The sequence below is a fragment of the Tachypleus tridentatus genome, chromosome 6, assembly GCF_004210375.1.
Source record: "Tachypleus tridentatus isolate NWPU-2018 chromosome 6, ASM421037v1, whole genome shotgun sequence".
NCBI classification, from domain to species: Eukaryota; Metazoa; Arthropoda; class Merostomata; order Xiphosura; family Limulidae; genus Tachypleus; species Tachypleus tridentatus.
Genome location: NC_134830.1, coordinates 108,224,359 through 108,242,186, shown reverse-complemented (window position 1 = coordinate 108,242,186; position 17,828 = coordinate 108,224,359). Strand labels below are relative to the sequence as shown.

At 32.9% G+C, this 17,828-nt stretch overlaps 1 protein-coding gene across 3 annotated transcripts in view; it reads right to left on the bottom strand.

Moving 5' to 3' along the window:
• The window catches only part of LOC143253271 (acetylcholinesterase-like), a 94,141-nt gene that overhangs the window by 5,958 nt on the left and 70,355 nt on the right, over positions 1 to 17,828 (bottom strand). For all 3 annotated transcript variants that reach the window (XM_076506850.1, XM_076506851.1, XM_076506852.1), the window contains exon 3: positions 13,330 to 13,505. In XM_076506850.1, coding sequence (XP_076362965.1) covers positions 13,330 to 13,505 — 176 coding nt within the window. The remainder of the gene's footprint in view (positions 1 to 13,329; positions 13,506 to 17,828) is intronic.

Genomic DNA, 17,828 nt, shown 5'->3' with positions numbered 1-17,828 from the left:
ATTAATCTTGTCTTTAATCAGATTTATTTTTTATTCTCTTTAAATATTATGCTTATTTTTAACTCCTTTTTTAATTAGGAGGCTGGCACTCGAGGGGCGCGGGTTTGAATCTCGGTAACACCAAATATGCTTGACTTTTCATCAGTTCTACTATTCGATGGTAAAAAAGTAGCCCAAGAGTTGGCGATGGGTGGTGATGACTAGCTGCTTCCCTCTTAGTCTTACGCTGCTGAATTAGGGTAGCTAGCGGAGATAGCCTTCGTGGAGCTTTGCGCGAAATTAAAAACAAAGAAGCAAAAACCATTTCTTACCAATGCTTTGATCTCACTCAGTGACAATATTGTCATGTCGAATTCGAAGCTTAGTTTTAATTTCATTGAAATAACCCCACTTCTGACAGCATTTGTGGTAATATGTTCTATCGTTGAACGAGGCCTTTTAGATTAATTGATGAATAATGTGAAATCCATCCCACATTATAATAACGGATTATTTAATATAGACTACGCCCCATGCTGGTACAGCGGTAAGTCTACGGATTTACAGCGCTAAAATCAGGAGCTTGATTCCCCTCGGTGGACTCAATACGTAGCCAGATGCGACTTTACTATAAAAAACATACAAACATATAGGCTACGTTCGCGTTGGCATAAGGTGTAAGTTTGAATTAAAATAAAATAAAAACTTTTTAGCATAAACTCCGCAACTAAGTGCAATACTAACTTGAAATACAACTTTTCAATACAAATGGAGATGTAGTTTTAATTTAGTTACTTCGCTTTCATCGATAAACAAACGAGTAATTCACAGAGTAATTGAATGGCAGAATAAACATTATAAATCTCACTGAGCACCTAATAACATCTCATTAAGTACTTAATTTTGACCTATACTGAACAAATTGAACTCAGTACTTCACTTTTCATCGTATTTATGGCTAATGTACCAATGTGGATTTCAAGTGAATTTACTACATCTTAACATCACGTGCTCTCAACTAACATCAGAACAAAACCAAGGAAACGTAGCTTGCAACAATAGTAAGAAGTGTTTTTGTAATTATCTGGACAGTTAAGGTAATTTTATAAAACAAAACATATATACATTTAGATTTATTATATGGTCCATTTTATTATATTTATTACTTACAACAAAACGTAAGTAAGGTCACAATATGTATCCCAGTGGCTCAGTGATAAGTCTCAAAACTTATTACACTAAAAACTTGATTTCGATATCCGTAGTGGACATAACAAAGGTAACTCATTATGTAGCTTTTCGTTCAACAACTAAACAAACAAACAAGATCACGATATCATAAACTCTGTATGTAGGGATGGCCTCGCGACTCAATTGGCATAACATAAATATGCACGCTAAAAATCAACGATTGCAGAGATTTTTACGTCAAAAGATGATTGTCACTCACTTTCATTTGTTCTTCTTCCCAACAAGCCCAAAATAAAGGTAAAAAAAACTATCGCTGAGATACCAAATCAGAAAGTGACTAACCCATCAAACTGTTCACCTTTTCTTGTTTCAGCCAAGATAACTCAATAACTTCGTTAACACTAATATAAGTTTAAACTTAAATCCACTTTATGTTTTTCTGAGCAATGTGTGATGCCATCGGCTACTCGTAATAGCTAACAGTAGTTTAAACAATAACCATAATTCTAATGCAAGCGATGCTATCATTACTTCTTGAAGTTAACTTTTTCAGATAATTTTGGTGTTCATTTAAAAAGTTTAAGTAGAAGTTGAAACAGTCAGTAATAAATGTACATTAGATGACTGTAGAATGTAGAATACTCAATGCTTTGTACACTATGCAATAGATGTCTTTAGGAAGCCGACTCCTATATTATGTATGAAGTTAAGGAGTAAAAAAAAATCAGTACACATAATAATAAATTTTGTTACACACATTCACATAATTTACTAATTTTCAGTCATGGAAAGAAAGACGTCACAAAACGAGTAATAAAACCATTTTGTAAATGTAAAATGATGAAGGAATAACAGTTTCTAAAAGAATGCAAACAAAAATATGGGAATGATACAACTATATATTAATTATCTCTAGGTAACTTTCAGCATTCAGGTTTAATGTTATTCTTTATGACGAGAAACCCACTTGAAATAAAAATGTATCTCAGAACGGTTGGTATGGGTATTAGCATTTTTTTTGATAATGAGAGATCAACGTTTCGACCTTCCTAGGTCATCTTCAGGTTAAGAAAGGAAGGTCGAAACGTTGTTTTCTTCTTATCAAAAAAGTGTTAATACCCATACCAGCCGTTCTGAGATACAGGTTTAATGTTACATTGTAAAATGCATACTTGACTTTAATATTAATGCAGTTGGAAGTTATATGTTCCTGGTTGTTGACATGCAGTTTGTTTATCATAGTATCATTGGCATATCAGGGTAGGCATCAATGTAGTATAACTAAGAACCCAGGATTTACGTACAAGGAAATTCAAGGTGAGTCAAAACATGTCTTGATTATTACAGATTCTCGTTACGAGGTCAGTCGAATTGAACCGGTTAGGCCGGTTTGGATACTACAGAAGTAATAGTTGTATAAGCACCGTATATTTATCATTGACTTTCATGAAGAAAGATTGTTAGGATGTGATCCAGATTAAGTATGTGAATGTAATTATTATAAATTTTATTTAATCCATTTACATATGAGATTTGTGTGATAAAAATTATTAATTAAATAGTATTTACATTTCATTTTAGCTTCTACATCGATTATTTATTTATGTATATTTATTGTCTTTTTAATTAACTTTTTACCATTCACAAGAATTCGCGAATCAGCATGTCCAAGAGCATGAAAAATAAGTTGTGTGGAATTGCCACTGCTGTATGGCTGGCCTACACTGGCTCAGCGGAATGTTGATGGACAAACAACACTAGAAACCGAGTTTCTATACCCGTGGTGGGCTGAACACAGCTTCGTGTAGTTTTGGGCGTAACTACAAATCCATAGTACATACTGTTCACGAGGACGTCAGCTACTTCCAAACGACTCGCTCAGAAGATTTTAATAAATGTGTTTGACTTTATTTGAATAAAAACATACAGTTTTTATACTTATAAAATCGAAAATGTTGCAGCTTTCAACCGCTACATTGTTAACTAGGATTTGACATGAAAATAAACTTGTGAGGTTAACACTTACAATAATTTAGATTTAATTTTAAATCACTTTTATTACACTTGAAAACGTCCATAAAGTGACCATAAGATATCAATACTGATTTAGTATTAGTGTATTGCACCATATATTTATTTTTATAATACATTATGCTACAGTGCGTGTGCTAATAATTACTATCAAACGATCAATAAAGAATATAATAATATTAATATTTAGCGTAGAATTCCTAGCATATTCTTAATTCTTATTAGTTTTAATAATTGCACCACGCTAGTACAGCGGTATGTCTCCGGATTTACAACGCTAAAATAAGGGGTTCGATTCCCCTCGGTGGGCTGAGCAGATAGCCCTTTGTGGCTTTGCTATACGAAAAACACCCACACACATTTAATAATTATTATTAATATTAGTAATTATTAATAATTCTTAATAGTGCTAACAAAAGTTGGCTATGCAACATCTATAGAACACTGAGTGTACAATCTATAGAACATTGAGTGTAGAATCTATAGAATACTACGTAAGGTATTTGTAGATTAACAAGAATAGAAAGAGTTAATAGATATGTATAATAGTGACTACAGAAGGTGTAAAATGCAATATAGAACTTGAAAAATGTTGATCATTGTAAAATAGTGAGTTCAGTATACAAGCATACATAATACCAAGCGTTGTATGTGTAGATTAGAGAATGTGTTAAGTATTGAACATGTATTCTTTAGGTAGTGAGTGGAAACCAAAGTAGTATGTTTAAACAAAGTATTAATGTCCGTCTTTATATCTTTTTTATTAAACTTGTTAAAAACTGTTTTGAATTGTTTGTTTTTTTAATTTCGCACAAAGCTACTCAATTAAGTATGTGAATGTAATTATAATTTTATTTAATCCATTTACATATGAGATTTGTGTGATAAAAATTATTAATTAAATAGTATTTACATTTCATTTTAACTTTTACAGTTTTTACATTTATGTAATGTAAGAATAGAGAGAAGGCAACTAGTCATCACCGCTCACCGCCTACTCTTGGGCTACTCTTTTATCAATGAATAGTGGTGTTGACAGTAACACTATAACGCCCCCACGGCTGAAAGGGCGAACATGTTAGGTGCGGCAGGGATTCGAGCCCGCGACTCTTGGATTACGAGTCGAACGCCTTAACCCACATGGCTATGCCGGGCCTATTAAAAACTAACTATAACCTGTAAACATATAATATTAATGCTGGACTATTTTAACAGACAAGTGAGTGGAGAATAGCGTCTTTAGGTGCTAGAAAATGCATATCATCGTGATATTTTTAGCTTTCTGTTTCGTAATTTAAGAATTACAAACATATTACCTACATTACTTGCTAAATGCGATTTCCGCCTTTATATTAAATAAAAAATTGTTTTGTGTTTTATATATATATTAGAACACATAATTCAGTTTTAGAAACAGCTTTAAGGAGAGAAATCAATGACCATTGTATAAGAGACAACTTTTCTTGTCTCTTCATCTGTTGTTTGGTTTTATCGAAAACAAACATGGTCCCGTAGGGAATTTTAGAAACAAATTGGTATGAAGGGCTTATGGTAGTTTATACTTTATTGCATTATAGAGATAGAAAGTAAACTTTGTTTCTATTAAAAGGTACCTTCAAATGTCTTCACGTTGTTGGTAAAAGTTTGGAGTTCAGCATCAAATAAAAAACAAGCAGGTCTCTGGCAGAAATAATTCAACTAGACCTAAGGATTTGATAAAATGGAAACTTTTCTTTCGTTTTCAGTATTGTTTATCTTTAGGGTGTCTTTAAAATAGTAATGTTTTGACAAGTTTTTACCTTGTAAACCTCATTTGCACAATCTAAAACTTTTCTTAAAGTTAACCAGCCGCCATACAATATTTATGATAGAATGTGAAGAGGGATGTGAAGGTAATTCGTGAGCATAGTATACTAGATGCTGTTAAATTAACCATTTTTATTTAGTTTCTTTCTGTTAGAAAAATATTTTGGGGCCCGGCATGGCCTAGCGCGTTAAGGCGTGCACTTCGTAATCTGAGGGTCGCGGGTTCGCGCCCGAGTCGCGCCAAACATGCTCGCCCTCCCAGCCGTGGGGGCGTTATAATGTGACGGTCAATCCCACTATTCGTTGGTAAAAGAGTAGCCCAAGAGTTGGCGGTGGGTGGTGATGACTAGCTGCCTTCCCTCTAGTCTTACACTGCTAAATTAGAGACGGCTAGCACAGATAGCCCTCGAGTAGCTATCTAGATACTGTAGCTATTTTAGATCTTGTGTCTCTCTTTTGGTATATAAGAACAATGCCACTAAATTCTAAGATCACAGTTCAATAACAATAGAGTAAAGGTGCCATTGAGTAAATAAACTGAGAGTTAGTATTCTTAGTAAGGTTGTGGTGATCGGATATCAATCGTTACCATAGTTAGAAGCCTGCACGATCATCTATCTTTTATTATTAACTACTTTAATTCATTTTAAATTAATTAATATTATTATCTTATTAATTTATTATTTGTTTCCTATTTTGTATAACTAGATACTAATTATTAATTATTTTTATTATTTATTTCAGCTTTCAGCTGCTTATCAGGTGCCGTTTTCAGGAACCCCCCAAACGGACTATTTATGTACTAAAACTGGTTTAGTTTTCTTCGTAGTTCTTTATAGAGAGTCTGATTCATTCTCGTCGAATGAATACTGCACCAGACATTATATGAAGACAACCTAGAATTGGATCCCAACCACTGTTAACACAGAAATTATTCTTTTCATGTCTTTTCCTGAAGATGGCAGCAGATTAGTAGGAAAAAACTAATTAGTAATTGATATCTAGTGATAAAAGAAGGCCTGGCATGGCCAGGTGGTTAAGGCACTCGAACCGTAATCTAAAAGTTACGGGTTTGAATCACTGTCACACCAAACATCCTCGCCCTTTTAGCTGTGGGTGCGTAATAATGTGACGGTCAATCCCATTATTCGTTGGTACAAGAGTAGCCCAGGAGCTGGCGGTGGGTTGTGATGACAAGCTGCCTTCCCTCTAGTCTCACACTACTAAATTATGGACGGCTAGTGCAGATAGCCCTCGTGTAGCTTTGCGCGTTGAGATAAAGTTCTTCACTGAAAAAATAATATTTTATTTTACGCTGAACGTGCTTTGTTTTATGCTCAGTTCAAATATTTTTATTTAATCCTGGAGATTTCTGCTGTCGTTGTTTCTTAACTGACCGGTCTCCCGCTGGAACAACGGTAAGTCTATGGACTTACAATGCCAAAATCCGGTCGTCGATTCCACGTGGTGGACATAAGAGATAGTCTAAAACTAATAAATCTTAACTAACCGATAAAAATACATTAAATTTATAATGCATCAGAGTTCTGTATTTACTGGCCTGGTAAGTGTCTTTGTTATTGATTCTTGTAAATTGATCCCTTAATATCTTTATTTCGATACATATTTAACAACTACAACTGTTCAAAAATATGTTTCCTTTACAGCAAATGATTTATTATGTGGGCAACATTCAAAGTAAAAATCTCACAAGTTTTCCCAGAATTGGTTTTCTAGACGATAGAGCCATGTATCAGCAATTTTATTAATACAATGCAAGTAAAGGAAATAGTTACCATAAACTAATATTTCTTTTCCATAAATTTACCTGTTTTTAAGTCTAATATGGTGACTGTAATTTTAAAAAAATGTAAGGGCGATGTTTATTTACAAGTTATTTTCTTTAAACGATTTTTTTTATAAATGAAGCGCTTTTATGCAACTTATTTTATTTGTGCATTAGTGGAGGTTTACTGTTTGACTACATAGTAATAAATTACATCAATTGAAATAAAAAACCTAAGTAAATCGTATTTTATTGTCTATGTTCCTCTATATATTCGATACAGCATAAACATTTTTTTTTCAGGTTTTTGTTAAATTAAAGGATTTATCCAAATTGGAAGATTCTGATTGGCATCATTTACTGCAAAAATGAAGCGTATAAACTCAAGACAATTAAATCAATCAGATTCACGTAAATGTGTCTGTTTTATTGATATTCCCAAAATTTAATATTAAAAAATAATTACTTAGCTTTTGCATGTAGATAATGCAAAAATAATCCAATTACAAAATTGACATGTATAAACTCAAGACAATTAAATCAATCATATTCACGTAAATGTGTCTGTTTTATTGATATTCCCAAAATTTAATATTAAAAAATAATTACTTAGCTTTTGCATGTATATAATGCAAAAAGAATCCAATTACAAAATTGATATGTTTCGTTAAAATCTAATACCTAAACTTAAAGTTACATTTTACTTTTAAAATGCACTTCTGCACTTTTCAAAGATGTAGTTTATACAGGTATTTGCAGGTAAATTTCTACGATTTCTAGTTGCTAGTTATCTTTTCAAGAAAAATAAATGTTGAATAATTTATAACTTCAACTTAGTGTGAATCAAGTTGATTAGTTTGTAAAAACATTCGAATATTCGTGTTTTATGGGTCATATGCAGTAGCAAGAAATAAAGAAGAAAACATTTCTTTTCAAAGTATTTTTCATAATCATGTATCGAATAATTTTGACAGGAAATATTAATTATTAACTGTCGCGGCTTATTTTAAACATTAATGAAAGAGGTCTGGGAACCTTTGAACGTTCAATGAGCTGTCACACAATGTTAAAATCATTATGCGGCCTTCCAACTCATTCTTTTATCTTTCTTTTGCATATAGGAAATCGACAAAGGCAAAATTTATCAATTTGCACTGACTTTACACGCTCTTAGACTTGTATAACATGTATGATTGTGCAGACAGAAAATCGATTAGGATGGAGATTTGCTGTCGTGTACATTCTAATAGGACTTTGGTTCTTAGCAAATTTTCTTGGCCTGCTTCAGGCAAACTTTGAGATTTCATGTAAGAACCACATAATTAAACATGTAATTTATCCTTGTTAACACATTTTAAATGTAATTGGTTAATACTTACTTCGACGTTCACTGCTAATGATCATTTTTAGAAATCCATAAAATAAATCTGATTTTAGTGTTAGTTTGAAGTCTGAATTTTAGTAAACTAAATAACGAAGTAAAACTACGGAGCACTTGCTATTATTATATATACTATTTATACTTATTTTTGACTTTTTATCTATGATGACTTACTTAACTGGAATATTTTAAACGCGTAGTTGCTTCAAATACAACTTAATGAAAAGCATCAGTTTTGTTTGATTGTTTTGGGATTTCGCACAAAGCTTCTCGAGGGCTATCTGTGCTAGCCGTCCTTAATTTAGCAGTGTAAGACTGAGGTAAGGCAGCTAGTCATCATCACCCACCGCCAACTCTTGGGCTACTCTTTTACCAACGAATAGTGGGATTGATCGTCACATTATAACGACCCCACGGCTGAAAGGGCGAGCATGTTTGGCGCGACCAGGATTCGAACCCGCGACCCTCAGAATACGAGTCGCACGCCTTAACACGCTTGGCCATGCCAGGTCTGAAAAGAATCAGACTGGCACTTTTTTATTCAATCAAACTGGAAAAGTGTGGTTTTTGAATATCACTACAAATAACATTTATAATTTAAATTTAAAAACTAACATATACTTATGTTTTTGAGGAACATAACTACCAATTTAGCACAACAGTTTACGAAACAAGAATTTAAACCGTAAGTTACATTACGTCCATAAGACCACAACTGTCAAGTAACAGGGAAGGGGTTGTTTTTGGGTTTGTCCAAAAAAGATTATTTGTATTATTAAATTTTGCCTGGAAAATAATGAGATTTTGTTACACACATACGATTTTTTATTTAATTATGTTTATTTTCTTAAAATGCGATGAAATTACTTTTATAGATAAACATAGGGAATTTAAGGTTTGTTTGTTTATTTGTTCATTTGAACGTTACTTTATGCACAGAATGGGCTAAACAACGGCCAGATTAAAAAACAAAATAAAAAAAGCTTTGGTTCAAGCATAGCTGTTTTAAATTCTGGACCGCTAATTAAAGGTAAGTCAGTCAGTGAGCAGGATTGAAATGGCTACTCTAACTATTAATGGGATTGATTTTTACCCTCATAATTCATCAACAATTGACGTTGAGAAGCGTGCTTGGTGGTAACACGTTTTAAACCCTGATCTGTCCAAAGACAATTTAATTACAGGATTTGTTGTTAATTATTTACAGTAATTGGAGATAATTATAGTTTAAAAATAACACCACACCAATTATTAACAATAATTATGTGCGAGTTTCATATAAATCAGTCATATGTAACTATAGTAGGTAATGACATATTCTCTTGATGCCAGTTATTGACAATACTTGAGAGAAGTACAGTTTATTAAAGTTTGTTGTAAGACATCTATTACCTGTTTTCTTATTTTATTTCATTAGTTATTGTTGACCTGATGTTGATATAATCAATCAGTGTTGTCTACAGTTCAGTGTTGCGTTTCCGGGCACCTGCGGTGTTCACTCTTTATACTGTTTCTGTATGTATATCTATATATAGAAGCAAGTTTATACCACCAAAGTCTAAGCTCTTGCACCCGACCACTTATTCAATGCAGCTCTGGGGTATAAGGTCGCAACTATATGGGAACATATATTTAGGAGGAAGAAACTATCACTCCAGAACTAAATTGTTTTCTTAAGGACTACGTTTTTTATGGAAGGTGAATGAATGGTATGAAATTTTTGTATGATTTGAGGGAGCGAGAAAAGATCATTTAAGTTTACTTTACGTCTCTATACCCTTGGAATGACAAATATTCTGAGTACTCAACTGAATATCCCATAGTCATTACATCAACATTTTCTAAAATTCAATATTATTTCACTTCTGCAAAGCGTACAATTATTACCCAGAAGAAATTCTACCATCTTGTTTTACCTCTGACAAGTAACAATAAATTAATCTTCACTTTCCGCGACACATATGTCGATTTGTGAATATTTCCCTTGTGTAATCACTCTGATGATGAGAGAGCCTTACCGACAAATAGGTTGCAGAAGAAGTGAAAAGTACAGTCTAGTGTGGTTATAAAATAATGAAATTTATCATCTTCCCAAAAAATCTAATACGTTTTCCAGAGATTATATTGATATTTTTTAAAAAAATAAACAGGAAAGTTCATGTTCAAAATGGCCTTCCCACTTTCTTAGAGGCAAAACAGGAATGTATTGAACAATATACAAAACAGGAAGAGAAAGATAATGTTACTCCAGACAAAAGGTCAGTTGGGAAATTGTCTTAACTCTTTTTAGGATCGTTGGGGTATGTTCGAGGACAAATCACAACTGGTCGACATAACATCTGTTAAACAGTATTATTTTTTAACAAATGATTACACCAGAATTGTAACGAGTGTTACATTATAAACAACAAAGTTATATTTGTTTATAAAAATCACAAGCACAAACATCTACCTTTTATACATGTCCCATAGGAAACTGACAACATCATGTCTGCTTTTACTCTGTAGCTATTTTCCATTATTGTTATTACATACACAATTGTGCATACCCTGATGTGACAGTAGTAATTTTATGGACTTACAATGCTAAAATCAGGGGTTCGATTCTACGCGGTGTACACAGCAGATAGTGTACTGTGGCTTCGCTCTACAACAGACAAACACAACTATTGTTTCTTGAAACAACTTCTTGTTTAATGTTAAGCGGGTATCAAAACCCGGTTTCTAGCAGACATACCACTCTACCTGTGCGAGGTGGCGTCACGTCATGAGACTGTTTCATTACCTACTATAAATAGATTTGGTTGATTCATGCAAAACTCGAACTATGCTAAAATTATTGTCAATAATTGGTGTCACGTCATGAGAACCTGTCATTAAGTACTATAATTAGATATGATTAATTCGTGTGAAACTCGAACCACGTCTGAAAGTACTGTCAATAATTGGCGTCATAGCTTTTGTAAACTAGAATTATGAGCAATTATTTCCAATAATTAGTGTCCCATCGTGAGAATACATACCATAATTAGATACGACTGATTCATATGAAACTCGCCCATATATATTGTCAATAATTGGTATCATGTTCTCACTATAATTATCTCCATTTATTGTCAATAAGTGACGTAACGACCAGTAATTATCTTTAGATATTAATATATTTCTTTGAAGAAGTTTAACACTTCTATGTTGCTGCGAGATTCATTGACGTATATCGTTGTTTCATTCAAATGTTCAATATTAATACATTACAAAATCAATTAGAGACCAATGACTGAAAAAGGTATCAATCTACATTAACAAACATTTGAATGTTTTATTCGGATTGGGTTTGTGTCCTCAATCACCTTAATCATATATATATTTTATTATTATTATAGGCGTGCAGATGGGAAAAAATTGTATATAGAGCAGATATAGTGGAAACAGTTTTGTTTCTCTTTGCTAGAGTTTAGCATTATACATTAATATGTGCAGACATCTATTACCTAGCTGATTGCTATAAGAGCTTAGCAATATATTCAATGCTAGCATGTGTAGTCCTTAAACCTTGTCGCAGGTGTACTATTCCCCGAAACCACCATTGTAATTCACGTATAAGATCTTAAAACGAACAACTGTAATCCTACAAGCATGTAAGACCTGGTGTTTAGGTCGAAATGAATTACGTATCACACCAGAGCAGCTGAATGAATGGATTTTACACGTTTAATAAAGGTTATTTAAACAGACACAGCCGATGACAAGAACAAATTAAGCCTGTTTGATGAATGTTAATAAATCTGTGCACAGAACTCTTATAAAACTTCAAAATATATATTAACGAATTTGCTTAATTGAGCTAATAGTATGAAACAAAATAAAGTCATATCCGCTTTTTTCCTTCTTTTACATTTAGCAGAACAACACGTTTTAATATCCTCAGACTGCTACAACATAGGAAATATTTATCGTTGAAATAAGTACACTTTTAGCTTGCAGTGTTAACACCTCCAACTTACTGTTTGAACTGTCAGGAATTTATCCTGTGTTTATTAGTTACATTTTGTGGTTACTTTCGTTGTTTACTTTTACAGCAAAGCCACATTGGGCTATTCGCTGTATCCAGTGCGGAGAATCGAATTCTAGATTTTAGTTTAGAGTTGTAAGTCCATATGCGTACCGCTGTTCCAAACAGAGAATCACTGTAAAATGGTTTATAGTGCTAATTTAAAACGCTGCCTCTGCTCTACCGAAACGTAATATTTTAAACATAGGTTTGTTTGTTTGTTTGTTTGTTTTTGAAATTCGCGTAAAGCTGTACGAGGGCTATCTGCGCTAGCTGTCCATAAATTTTTCAATGTAAGACTAGAGGAAAGACAGCTAGTCATCACCACCCACCACCAACTCTTGAGCTACTCTTTTCCCAACAAGTAGTGTTATTGATCGTCACTTTATAACTCCCCCACAGCTGAAAGGGCGAGCTTGTTTGGTGTGACAGGGATTTTTTGAGATAAGAAAAATGTAATTTCAACAAGATCTAGAAAATGTAACTTTGTGTCCACTGCACATTCCAGTGAACTGAATACAGATGAATATAACATGAGATTCGTATAAAACGTCTAGATTTATCTGTCATCACAGTTGTTACAACAGCCTGATTTTATTTTTTAGTATATAAGAACAATATCATGTGACAATAGTCATTTGAACGTTTAAGGTTAACGTCTGGCACTGTTTCCATAGCGATTTATATCATTTATGCAACTTCAGTATTAGTATTTTAAGCCAGTGTTACACAACCTTTTCGATAGCAGAAATTGATAAATTACCTCCTTAACTTGTCGGGGTACAATGAAAAACCATTACAACGTGCATCTGAATATTCCGTCAGTTGTTTATTTGTTTGTTTTTGTGAAATCATACGGAATAGCAGGGTGGCTATGATGAACCAGCACATAGACGAGGACTGGTGACTGAGAAATACTGTTCTAAACAACATAAACTATTAATTGCTGTGTCGATGTATGATTAATACACTCTGTAATTCTTTGTGTCAAGATCCCGTGAGACTAAGATAGGAGTCCTAAGTATACGTAAGGCTTCACTTCGGATCTAAGAGCCGATTTTCCAGTTCTAAAACAAAGTATAAACATTAGACTATCGTACTTACAGGTTTTTTTCACAAGTTGAGGTAGATATTTCTGCCAAAAGGCGCAGTACTCAGCTCGGGGGCCTCTACCAATTGTCGTCGAATTGATGTCTAATGTTAAGTATTCTCGAGCGTAGGGGGTGTATACAGGCCAGTAGTTCTTCTCCCATTTCTCACCTGGACCTTGACTCGGTTTTCTATGGTCATAAAAACAAAGTAAGACTTGAAATATTAACATAAGTATTAAGATCTATAAGTACGTTGCATTCGATCAACATTTATTAGAAGAAAGTTATACAGTTAGAAATTTGCATTCGATGACTTCTCTTTTCTATATATTATGGAAAGCAACTAAATAGTTATCTTCAGTAAACACAACCAACTGTTGATAATTGGCCTGTAAATCGTTTCAAAATGTCTGCTTGTTTTAATAAATAGATGTAAATATTATAATATTATATTATTATGAGATAATAAGATGTTGCGTAAACAGTGATAAACATTAATAAAAGTTTCACAGTACCTAACCTAATTTATTTACATAAATATCAGTTGTGAAATGGATTAAAACTAATCGACAAATTCACCATACTAACAGGTGTATGTTCAAATAAATCATTCATTATATTAAAACAATTTTGACACGTAACTCAGCAATGACGGTTACTTTAGCAAAGGATAAGTAACAGCCACTTTCAAAGCATGATATTGATATTCTCAGGTATTTAGAATTTCAGGTTAAAGATATCACTTATATTTAATCATATTGAAAAAAGGGAATATGCATCATCTTGGTCGAGCAGAACAACCCTGAAAGAGACTAGAAAAAGTCGTATCCCAGTTGTGATAAACATTTTATCATATTATTCAGTCTTATTCATTACAAAATAATGTGATTTCTGAGGTGCAGGTTCTAAGAACCATTACGTTATGTCTTACTATATAAAGAACTCATTGCTATCGCTTAGCAGAATTTCTTGAGATGAAATTAAACCATTAACACTAGATTTGTTTATAATATGAACACATTTCAAATGAGCTTACACTGTAAAATGAAATGAATGTATTAGCTGCATATGACTTATGAAATCTTCAATTCAAATCTCAGCTCGTCTTCTTTGTAGAATTATAAGTTCGCTTAGTTTTACAGCGAAGCAACATTGGACTATCTGTTGAGATCACAGAGGAAAATCGAGTCCTGGAGTTTAGCGTTGTAAGTCTATAAACTTAGAACTAGGTGCAAGTTCACCGGAGGATTCATTTATAAGTAATGATAATAATATAGGTAATGATACTTTGTGATAGTCGTAAAATTAAAATATGAAGAAATTGGGTCAGACATTCTATGTTTCATGTCACGTTTTTTTATTTCTTTATGAAAAATGATTTATGGGATACCTTTGTACAGAATAATTTATCAAACGTATATTCGTCACTAAAGTATTTTCTTCCTTAGATATTAAGAAAGTTGTATATCCTCAAAAACCTAATACTTGTTTTGCTTGCCACCAATGTTTTAATTAGATGTTTCTTTGTTTCAGCACAAAGCAACACAATAAGCTATCTGCGCTGTGTCTTACACGGGAAATGGAACGTCAGTTGTCAGCTTTGTGAGTCGGTAATCTTTCCGCTGACACACTGAGATGGAGGCATTAACTATCTCTCGAATGTCAAATTTCTCAGAAAAAGACTTACAAAACTAGAGTTGTTTCAAATGAAAAACAATTAAGTCTGAAAGTATGACATTTATTTAATCAAAACTTATTCGGTATGTTTTTAATAAAAGTTATTCTTCTGTATAAAATACTTGTCAATATTGAAATACTGTTGTTGGTTTTTTTCAATAAGTGAAAACTGAGACCATAAAATCTTTAAGCTTACGACTCTGTTTATGGTAAGCGGATATTTAGGTTCGAGCCCCACTCAATCATAATTTTTCCTTCTTTAGAAAACTTCTGATGTGGGTGATACTAACGTAAAATATTGTTGACGATTCCACAGTATGAAGGAATTTGTGTTGACTTTTTAACCAATTGTTTCCATTGTCGATTGTTCTCATTCTGATAGTCATGATTTCCAATATCTGTCCAACGCCACAATTTCTATTGTAACAAACAACTCCGAAAGTCATTAAAGTCAATATTAGACTGTAAACTTGGTACATTAATTACTGGATGTAATGTACTGTGTGTATTAACTAGCACAGTGTTTTCCAAAGTGGGAGCCACAGTTCACCTGGGAGGCCCGTGAAATGTTTTCTGGAGGGCCGCCAAAAATGGGCAGGAAACAAAGATGTTGAATTAATTATAATTCTTAATAAATAATAAGCCGATAAAAATTATGCTGAATTAATTAAATGATTCGGTATTTCAAAAGGATATGTTATTGTTTTTACTACGGCACTGTTGTTTTTTCAATTACCATGATAAAGTTATAGGTTGAGGGCCTTAAACTTCTTTTATTCACATCAAGGGAGCTTTAGACTAAGAGAGTTTGGGAACAACTGAACTAGTGGATGTAGTTTAATTGAATGTGCTGGTAACTGAATGTAATGTATTGTGTATGTTAACTGTTGGACGTAGTAAGCTTAACTGTGTTGGCTACTAAAAGTAATGTCTGCATGTGCTAACTAGTCAATGCACTAAGACTGAATGTAATTGCTATTTAGTCGAATGTGCTGTGGGTGTTAACTAATGGTTGTAGTAAGTTTGAGTGTATTGGCAATTAAACATCCACTAGTTAACACACACAATTTATATCGAGTAGCAACACAACACATTCAAGTGAATTATATCTACTCGTTAACACACACAGCACGTTATATTCAGTAATCAGCACACTGTTTATGTAGTGAGCATGAATGTATTGGCTACTAAATGTAGTCTCTGGTAACTATGATTATAGCAAGCTTGACTTTGTTGATTACGTAAAGTATAGTGTAATATAGTAAATACAAGCATGTTTTGAAGTGTAAGGGGTTCAATACGTGTTAATATTATGAAACTTGGTGAATCAGATGTACGTAGCCTTGACTAAATATTGAACAATAATATGCATGTGGGTTCATTAAACTGTATTAAATATGAACTTGATAGTTCGAATATAGTTATATGGCCAGTTACCGAATGTTTATAATCTGATTATGTTAAAAATGACCCAGATGTACGATGGCTTGATGGGATGGAATAGAGGGTGTAGTAGTTAACATGTTTTTAGTATTCTCGTTACGTATTTGTTAGATTTTTTTTTAAATAACCTGGATGTTTTGATTAGATGAGGAAGTGGCTGTGTTTGTTAATTTGTTTATAGTAATCTGGTTATATGTCGGCTACATTATTTGAAATAAATAGGTGTATATTATTTTGGAGACATAGAGCAGTGTGTATTGGTTAATTTGTGTGTAGGGATCTGGTTGCGTGTTGGCGGTTAATTATATTTTAAAAGAATGATCTTTCAGGTCTCGTGCTGCCATATTTCAGAACTCCTTCTTCTATTGCTCAGTTTGATCTTATTATGTACATTGTAACCTTTTTTCGCAAAATACGACAAAGTCCGTATTCGATCGTACATATTGAAAAGTTTTCAGATGTCTTCTAATTTGATTATTGACTTCCAAGAATATATTTAACCAAAGGCACAAACGTCGATTATAGCAACATCAGGAGACTTAGCGTCAATGAGATTGAGAGATGTGTCTGGAAGCTTGTGGAGTTTGTACTTCTGAGCTTTCGACAACTTTAAAACATCCTTTATTAACTTGTTAAGATAACAAGAAATATGCATAGCTACGTCACAATAGCTTTGGGATTGGAAAGACTTTTCAATCGTTACCATAGACTTCACTTTGCGGATAAGAAAGCTGCTCATGATTGACTTGAGTTGTATTTCCGGAATCTTTGCCTTAAACATTCTGCTTTGCGGAGTTTTCCGCTTACATAGAAAACATTGAAAGTCCTCCTTTACAGAATGTTATATTTTTTTAGTTCCATATTGTTCAACAATTTTGCTATAAGAATAGCCTTATAAGAAAATGGTCTATGATACAGTTGCGAAATCTTTTTTATTCTTTTGACGTAGATTAATCAAGTATTTATCTGAGTTTTCTAGAACAACTGTTCAATGAAGTAAAGTGTATACTTAACAGAAATCATATAGGTAGTTCGTAATAACACTGGTAGTGAAATGTTTTATGTATATATATATATATATACTAGACAATAAATCTTTTTTTTAAATTAATCTCACTTAACTCATGTCTTACCCGGATAATTAACTGTGTTTTTTGCTCATTGATTGTAGCCAGTCTCAATATTTGATTAAATACGAATGTTGTGTGAAAGTTCATAAAAAACATGATGAAATTAATCTCTCATTTCATGAATATAATTTAGATTTGAGAAAAAAAAATCGAAATTCTTTCAGACTACATACAGACGGAAATAGGAATATTTGCAGTCGTTCGTTCAGCAGTTTCTGTGAATGAATTATAGAATATGTTATTTGTGATAATTAGCAGATGG